Source organism: Pelophylax lessonae, assembly GCF_965119305.1.
Source record: "Pelophylax lessonae genome assembly, chromosome: 4".
In the NCBI taxonomy this organism is placed as follows: domain Eukaryota; kingdom Metazoa; phylum Chordata; class Amphibia; order Anura; family Ranidae; genus Pelophylax; species Pelophylax lessonae.
The window spans coordinates 548,478,148-548,487,283 of record NC_138771.1 but is presented as its reverse complement, the minus strand read 5'-3'; the positions used below and the strand labels follow the sequence as shown (position 1 = coordinate 548,487,283).

Genomic DNA, 9,136 nt, shown 5'->3' with positions numbered 1-9,136 from the left:
TGCTCTCCTGCTAGAAGCCCAATTTGTAAGCATTACTAATGTTGAGCTCAGTTTCTACTGCCCCCTGTTCAGTGAGTGCACCTGTCCCAACCCCTCTGTCATTTTCAAGCAGTGATGGACTCGGCTGGATCTGCCACCTGACGATCCAGCTTTATTGGTGGCAAGAATGCAGATGACCAGGCCACACAGCGTCATTCGTTGTGTGGTGCAGACAGCCAAGCGGAGATGCATTACACTTTGCAGCCCGGCTGCCTGCATCCTAGCAACCAGTTAAGCGGAATCACCAGGTAAACGATGAGGTATCAGCTGTCTTGCCTCCTCCCCCTGCAAACCTAATGATGGTGCTGGTCTCAGAAAAATGCCTAGTGCATAAGACAAGCGGTCAATTACCACTTATTTATCTATTTGCTAGATGTGTGGTTGGACAGCAGTGGAGTACTGAGGGATACTGTCGACCACCACTTAGAAAGACAACACCACCACTTAGAAAGACATGACAAAGTGCTAGATTAACTTTGTGGACTGGAGGACTGGAACAACAACAAAAATATATATGGCCATGGTTCTATGTTATGAACTCTGCTCAAGCTGGTGAAGCCAAACTCCCACAGTCACCGGAGGGATAGGTGCAGGCTGCCAAATCTGAAGCAATGTTTGTATAAAATCAAAGCAGTGACACATTCCCATGTAGCCAACCTAGAGTAGACTTAAAATGGCCTCAGTTCATTAGTCTTAGCCAGAGACTCATAGGCTGAGTCCGTCTTCAAGTCTATGCTACATTGGCTGGGCGGGAGTGCAGTGCCTCTTTGATTTTAAAGTATTTGGCAAGACTATCTTTAAAAGTTATTTTTATGCTATTAGTAAAAAGGCTAAAAAACACCTTTTCCCCTTTAAAGTGGTTGTAAAGGTAGAAGGATTTTTACCTTAGTGCATTCTCTGTATTAATATTTCTCTGCATCTGCTAGGGAGCCCCCCCCAAATTACCCCAATATTGATCCAGCGCTGTGCCAAACTTTCTGCTGTCATACTAGGTCCAAGAGGCGAGAGCAGAGGAAGGGCCAAGCCACGCTGTGTGTGTCTATGGATACACACAGCATGGCCTAGGATCGAGCCCGCAAAAGTGCTCCCAAAGCAAGTGGCTTGCTATGGAGAGCAGTGGGCAAGAGGGAGGAGCCAGGAGCATGGGCAGGGGACCTCAGAAGAGGAGAATTAGGGCCGCTCTGCGTAAAACTATTTCATTGACCAGTATCATCCTGTTCAATCAAATTTCTAGTACCACCATGCCATTGCCCAATATTTAACCAAATGCCTTAGCAACAGAAAATACACTGAAATCAACCAATGTAGAGCCAATATAGATGTGCTGTTTAACAATGCCAAATCTGCCAATAACTTGTAAATGACCATGAGTCCATTGTTAAACTGAGCTGGTTTATTTATCAGTATTCCCTTCTGATAAGCAGATAAAGAACCATTCGTTGAGACCATGCCATGGTGATTACAATATTACACAGCATTCTGATGTCAGTAACAAAATGTGTCTAATTCTTTCCAAAAAACATAATTATAATAACAAGGAAAACACAGATGGATTCTCCACTTGAATCCAATGACAAATTTACAAAAACAAAGTGCAAAAGCTCTGTAAGAAGATGCCATCAGTGCAAGGATAGTGCCAGGAAATAGAGGGTTGTCAGGGTTGGCGAGGCCGCTGCTCCCCCTGGTGTAACAGCCCTTGTAAATGTCCATGGGATAGAGCCCCTTACGGTCATGTATTGCCCATTAATGAAAAGCTGTACTAATAGAAATACGGAGACTGCCAATGATGACCTCCTTCTGAAAATTCTAGCTGTCTGGCTCTCTCTGGTTATAATACTTTAAGACACTGGCCAGGGGCAAGTATGTAGATTAAAAGTCAGAAGAAAGGCAGAATTCCTAATCTCCATACCTATTAAAAGTCATTGATTTACAAAGTAATAAAACCACTGGATGAGCAAGGCAACCATAGACCAAGTATTTTGAGAAGGGGTCAGCAATGTCAGTTTTCAAACTTTCGCACTACAGATTTCCATTTAGGCCAATGAATTCTCTGAAATAGGGTTTAGTTACTCCCGTCTGTGTATCTCCCCTGTTTCCAGGCGAACATATTCCCCGCTACATAAAACAGTCTCCTCTTCTCTCCCACTCAAGCACAAGATCTTTTCATCACAAAGAACGATTCCAGAATCCCCCGTGATGTGGCGTCTCCTCTCCAAGGCACTGGCACTCTCTTGCTCCATACAGTCATGTCGATTCACAAGATGATCTGTTGTAGATACCTCCTGTAGTGATGCTGCTTCTTGCTGAGATAGTGTTAGATCTAAACTTACAGAACTAGCTGCAGGAAAAGGCTGGCTCTCTCCACCTGTGACAGTCTCCTCCAAGATTTCAGAATAGGGTGGTGGAGGTGTGGGTGGGTCCTGGGTCACTTCTTCATATGTAGGCAGTTTGCAGGTTGGCCAGACCTCTGTAGAAAAAAAGTCAGACATGGAAAAACGCCACCAACACATTCCAGCAAAATATATAAAGCTTACCAGTTTACACTGATTTTATATTATTATAGAGGGGGGCATATGATATTTGTATGGTGCCATTATACAAAGTCAGCGTTAATAACCCAATACCTAGGCCAGTGTCTATTCACCTGGAGGTGGCAACATACCCAAGTAATCATGAATATCTAGGTCCTCTGTGTTCCGTCATACAATTATGAATTATTTGAAACCATTAAAAACAATTAAAATAAATTATTTAGTACAACAATCATAGGATTAAGGTTTAATCACATGGGCTAGCCCAAGCAGCATAATTTACAAAACATTTGACAAGATCATCACTTACAAAACATTTGACAAGATCTGAAAAGATTCCTTGAAGACCTTAGGCCTTGTACATATGGACTTCAAACTAAACTCAAGAAAGATAAAAATAACTGGATTTTTGTCTTACCGCAAAATCCTTTACTCAGAGGTTCACTGACAGACACAGCTTCATGTCTTCTAGACACTTGGCTTATGCTGCTCTCTCTTCAGCAGTAGGACTAGGCGGAAACATTTTTGGTTACGCCCTGAGGCAGTCTCAGGGGGTATACCATCACTTCCTGCTATAGGACTTCAGTTTGTAACAAGCAGTGTCAGAAGAATATATAACTCAACCCAACAGAGAGGCGGGTGCTGTGTCCGTCAGTGAACCTCAGAGAAAAGGATTTTACGGTAAGCCAAAAATCCAGTTTTTTCTTTCGTTCATTGGCTGACACAGCTTCATGTCTTCTAGACCCTTGGGATGTCCCAAAGCAGTATCAACATGAGGGGTGGGAAAAACACAGCAAAACATATAATTTCCAACAAGAGCTAAAAATAGCCAACTAGGTAAATCAAGAGCTCAACCAGGAACAAATGGAGCTTACCACCAGAACAAATGCACCCTCAAGAGACGGGAGCCTCTGCAACCGCAGCCTGCAAAACCTTACGGCCAAACGCAGCATCAGAAGATGCAAGTATGTCCACCTTAAAAAACTTTGTGAAAGTGTGTACAGATGGCAGCGTAGCTGCCTTACACACCTGAGCCACTGACGCCTGATGACAGAAGGCTCAGGAGGCACTAAGCGCCCTCATAGAATGTGCTTTGAGAGGGAAAAGGAGGAACCTGACCCTTAATAGAATAGGCCTGCACCACCGTCTGCCTGATCCATCTGAAAATGGTGGCAGCAGATGCAGGCTCCTTACGAGGTCTAGCCCCTAAAGCTGATACACAGACCAGAGAGGGGATGCCTGTAATCTGACTTGTATCTTAGTGCAGATTTCTGGGAAAATAAGAGAGCCAATCACACAAGCAGGAAATTATGTTTCTGGGGTGTGGTCAGTACACATTCTGTGTACAGAACAACTCCAGGTAGCCATATTGCATTTTCTGAAAATTACAACAGCTGCAGATTGAAAAGGAAAGCTTCTTCTTCCTGCATGGCCATGAGGAGTATCCATAACTTATATCAGGGGTGTCAAACTCAATTTAATTGAGGGCCGCACTGGCAATATGATTGCCCTCAAAAGGGGCGATTGTATCTGTAAGACTAGATGTCCAGAGCATCCCCTACCCTTACATAAGACGTCAGGAGCCTCCCCATCAGACGTTGAGTTCCCCACCCTCCCTTACTTTACAGTGCACCACCCTTCACCTTGTGCTGCAGCTGGGAAGAAGCTAGAGGCAGTGCTGGAAAGCAGAAAGCACAGGGTCTGGAGGAGAGGTGCTAGGGCCACATGAAATGGCCCGTAGGGCCAGTTTCGGCCCGCGGGCCTTGTGTTTGACACATGTGACTTATATGAACGCTGGGACAGGAACAACTTTACAGCAAGCTTGGGCTGAGAGTCTATCTGTGCCGGTGTTCCGTGAGAATTACCTACCCGTGGGAAAAACCTACCCTAGTCACTTCCGGTTTACGAAAGTGTCTGTAACGCCGCGGAATTACATTAAAACAGCTCGCCAGAAATATCATGTGATCTCCACTGCTATCCCTGACACTTCCCTGGTCTTGTCTACTAAATATAAAACCGGCGGCGGCTGTATGACAACATAAATCACGGAGCCGCCAGCCGCTTTTATATTTTGTAGACAAGATCAGGGAAGTGACAGGGCAAGGAGCGGAGCTTACTCATATTGCAGTACAGCTGTTTTAATGTACCCGCCGCGATGGTAGGTTTTTTCCACGGAAGAGTCATCATTTCAGACTAGTGCGCATGCGCACTAGGGGCTGTGAGCATGCGCACTGCCAGGGTAGGTTTTTCTCACGGGGTAGGTAATTCTCACGGAACACCGGTTGGTACTAGAGTGGCTGGGGGAGTCAAATTCCATTTGTTGGCTATATACCTGTGACCCCTGCGGGGGTACCTCTAGTTGGGGCGTGCGGTCCTATTTGGGGAGCACGATTGCACCTGCTTGCACGGAGTGATTTCTACCCAATCAAATTACGAATTATATTTTGCACAATTTTTATTTGCACGATTACTGGGGTTAGTGGACTATATATATATTTTTAATAATTTTTTTTATAACAATTTATAAAAATACCTTTTTATATATACATTTTTTTTTTATTTTGGATATTTCTTGTGTTTTTGACATTTTTGTGGTCTGTTGTATTTTTTAGCACTGAATTAACTGTATTAATTAGGTACTCTATTTATAATCAGACAATATTCATTGTACCAATTTGCACCATTGCACTTTATTTTTGTTTCACACATATATATATATATATATATATATTTTTTTTATTTCCTGGAAGTAGATTTCCTAGCTTTTACCAGAATAAGAGCCCTCTGTCCTTCAGCACCAGGCTTTCAATAGCCAAGCTGTTAAAGCCAGCCGCTGTAAAGCAAGATGAAAGATTGGTCCCTGAGACAGAAGATCTTCCTTGAGAGGAAGCTTCCAAGAAATGTCTGCTACCAGCCTTACCAGGCCTGCGTACCAAGACCGGCGAGGCCAGTCTGGTGCCACCAAAATGACTGGAATCCCTTCAGCCTCAAATCTGCGTAGCAGCCTCGACAGAAGTTGTATTGGAGTAAAAGACAATACTAACCCAAAGGGGCCACCACGGCATCTGTAACGTCGGCCAGAGGATCCCCAGACCTTGACATGAATCTCTGCACCTTCCTGTTGAGATGGGAGGCCAACAAGTCCACATCGGGAGTCCCCCACTGGAGACACAATAGATGAAACCCCTCCGGATGAAGGGACCATTCTCCCTGATCCAACGTCTGCCGACTGAGATAGACCGCTTGCCAATTTTCTACCCCCGGAATGTGTACAGCAGAGAGGGCCGGAACATATAGTTCTGCCCACCTCAGAATGTCAGCTACTTTCTTGGCTGCCAGGGAACTCCTTGTGCCACCTTGATGATTGACATATGCCACAGCCATAGCATTGTCTGATTGTATCCTCACCGGGCATCCCTGCAGTTGATCCGTCCACTGAGACAAAGTCTGATCGCCCGAATCTCCAGGATGTTGATCGGCAGCATGGACTCCTCTCAAGTCCGAACACCTTGACCGAATATATTCCTAAGACACCTCCCCACCCGGACAGACTGGCATCCGTTGAAATCACTCCAATACAAGGGAAGAAAGCAATTTCCATGGCAAAATGCCGGGGAGTGGAGCCACCATATCAGAGACCCCCTCGTACCCCGACTTAACATGATCAGATTGTCCAGCGACTGGGAATACTTGTTCCATTTGGCAAGAATCTCTCTTTGCAGAGGTCTTGTATGGAACTGAGCAAAAAGAACTGCCTCGAAAGTGGAGACCATCAGACCCAGAACTTGCATGCAAGTCCTGAGTGACGACTGTTGGACAACAGGAGCCGAATCGCATCCTACAACTTTGGAAGTTTCACCTGAGGAAGAAACAACCGGGCTGACGTGGAGTCTAGCATCAGACCTAAGTAGTCTAGCTTGGTGTCCATCCAAACTCCTGAGGAGATCGCATAGTAATGTCCAAGTCGGCTTCTGGAGCCGAAGAGGACTCTGCACGCAGAAGCAGATCGTTCAGGTAACCCAGTACCGCAATCCCCTTCTGCTGTAGCAAGGCCAGCACTGGGGCCAAAACCTTTGTGAACACCTGAGTCGAGACCAAAAGATAACGCCACAAACTAACAGTGCTCCTCGCCCACGGCAAAACAAAAAAAATGCTGATGCCCAACATATATTGGAATATGAAGGTAAGCGTCCTTGAGATTGATAGAAGCAAGAAGATCCCCTTGATGAAGGAAAGCTACTACCGTGCGGATGGACTCCATCCAAAATTTCAGAACCCACACAAGTGGTTCAGAGCCTTGAGGTCCAAGATCGGGCGAACCTTGCCTTTTTTCCTGGGAACTGTAAACAGATTTGAATAAAAACCTTGAAAACGTTCAGAATCTGGAACCGGTACAATGACTCCTTGTGCTTACAGGTCCTGCACTGCCCCATAGAGGCCCTGTAGCGCAGTGGTCCTCAACCCTGGCCTACAGGGCCCACTAACAGGCCAGATTTTCAAGATAACTGAAATACATCCCAGGTAATATCATTTGCTGCTCAGTGATTGCAGTACTCTAGTCTGCATCTCCCCAAGGTAATACCTAAAATCTGGCCTGTTAGTGGGCCCTGTAGGCCAGGGTTGAGGACCACTGCTGTAGCCGATCATGAGACAGGCGCAAGTTGGAATGAAAGAACCTTGCTGGAGGCAAGGACCAAAACTCGATCTTGTAACTGAACCGAATCAACTCATGGAGCCATTTGTCCTGAATGAACAAGGTCCACGGGTCCAAAAAACTGGATTTTTGACTTACCGTAAAATCCTTTTCTCTTAAGTTCATTGACGGATGCAGTTCTCTCCGATTCATATCAGTAGGGGTAATACTGCCGCCTACAGGAGTAGGACACTAGGCAGAAAAAAGTTCTGGCTACGCCTATGGGCAGTCCCGGAGGGTACACCCTCTCTCTTCCTGCATAGGATGTCAGTTTTGTATCAAAGCAGTGTCAGAAAGTAAAACCAATCAAACTCAAAATAGAGGGGCGGGTACTGCATCCATCAATGAATTTAAGAGAAAAGGATTTTACGGTAAGTCAAAAATGCAGTTTTCTCTATCGTTCATTGACGGACGAAGTTCTCTCTGATTCATATCAGTAGGGACGTCCCAAAGCAGTGCCATAAAATGAGGGGTGGGAACAGCAAAAAAGAACAAATCCCCAAGGCCAAACACAGCCGACCAGGCATCATAGGACTCATCAGAATAAAAGATGAGGCCCACCTGAAAACAAACAGTAAACACCCTCAAGGAAGGCCAAAAGCCCTCCAAACAGTAGCCAGCAAAAAACCTTGCGGCCAAAAAGAGGCATCTGCAGATGCCAGCACATCCACCTTATAAAACGTGGCAAAGGTGTGAACAAACGACTCGTCTTGCAACCTGAAGCACAGATGCCTGTATGGCAAAAAGCCCAGGAAGCACTAGGCGCCCAAGTAGAAAGCGCCGAAACAGGGAAAGGTAGGACTGGACCCATAAATGAAGAAGCCTGCACCACCGACTGTCCGATTCACCTGGAAATAGTCGCAGCAGACACAGGCAGCCCTGTACTTGGACCATCTGTGAGCACAGAGAGCGAATCTGACTACAGGAAGACACAGTAGTCGCCAAGTACCGCTCGAGTGCCCGAACTCCATCCAGAGTATGCAGCGCACATTTAGTAGGATGAGGGGGCTTAGGACACAAGATGGCAACACAATAGCCTAGTGCAAGTGAACACTAGAAACCACCTTCGGAGGAAAGGACGGATCCGGACGAAGTACCACCTGGCCCTATGAACCAACATATAGGGAGAACGACAGGTCAATGTCGCCAGTGTCGACACCCTGCGTGCAGAGTGACAGTAACCAAGAAGGCCACCTTCTGCAATAAGGTAAGCAGGGGAATACCCTCGATACTTGCAAAGGAGGGTCTGGAAGAACCAACTGCACCAATCAAGGTCCCTAGTTGGCGACGGAGGTCGCACCAGAAGAACCAAGTGTTGCACCCCCTGGAAAAAGTTACGCACCAGGGAATGGGCGGCCAACGGCCTGTGGAATAAACAGCCAAGCCGGCAAGCCAGCGACCGTAAAACCGGACGGAAGATCGGCCCCGGAGATAAGAAATCCTCCCTGAGAGGAAGCCTCCAAGGAGAGTCAGCGGCAAGCCTGACGAGGTCGGCGCACCAAGCTCGGCGAGGCCAGTCCGGAGCCACGAGAATGACCGAAATCACTTCCGCCTCGATCCTGCGAAGGATTCTTGGCAGCAACTGGAGAGGAGGAAAGACAGATAGCAGCTGACACTGACCTCGGCCCATCCGTGAGCACTCTCGCACGACCATGCCGGCGTCAGCCTTGTGCAGGTGACCACGCCAAACTTCTTAGCATCGTACATGTTGAACCTAGTGAATGTTCTTGCCTATGACAGAACCCATGGTGCCACCATTGCACCCGCCAGAGGGTCCGGGGAGCGGGCCACGACCTCTGCACTATCCTGTAGATGTGATGCCAACAGGACCACGTCCGGAGTGCTCCCAAACGAAGGCACAACTGCTGGAACG

General features: G+C 46.7%; 1 protein-coding gene across 2 annotated transcripts in view; it reads right to left on the bottom strand.

Moving 5' to 3' along the window:
• Nucleotides 1-1,431: 1,431 nt before the first annotated feature.
• The window catches only part of LOC309553705 (WW domain-binding protein 1-like), a 34,025-nt gene continuing 26,320 nt past the window's right edge, over nucleotides 1,432-9,136 (bottom strand). For both annotated transcript variants that reach the window (XM_082255080.1, XM_082255081.1), the window contains exon 4: nucleotides 1,432-2,506. In XM_082255080.1, the coding sequence (XP_082111206.1) occupies nucleotides 2,106-2,506 (401 nt within the window). In that variant the 3' untranslated portion in view covers nucleotides 1,432-2,105. The remainder of the gene's footprint in view (nucleotides 2,507-9,136) is intronic.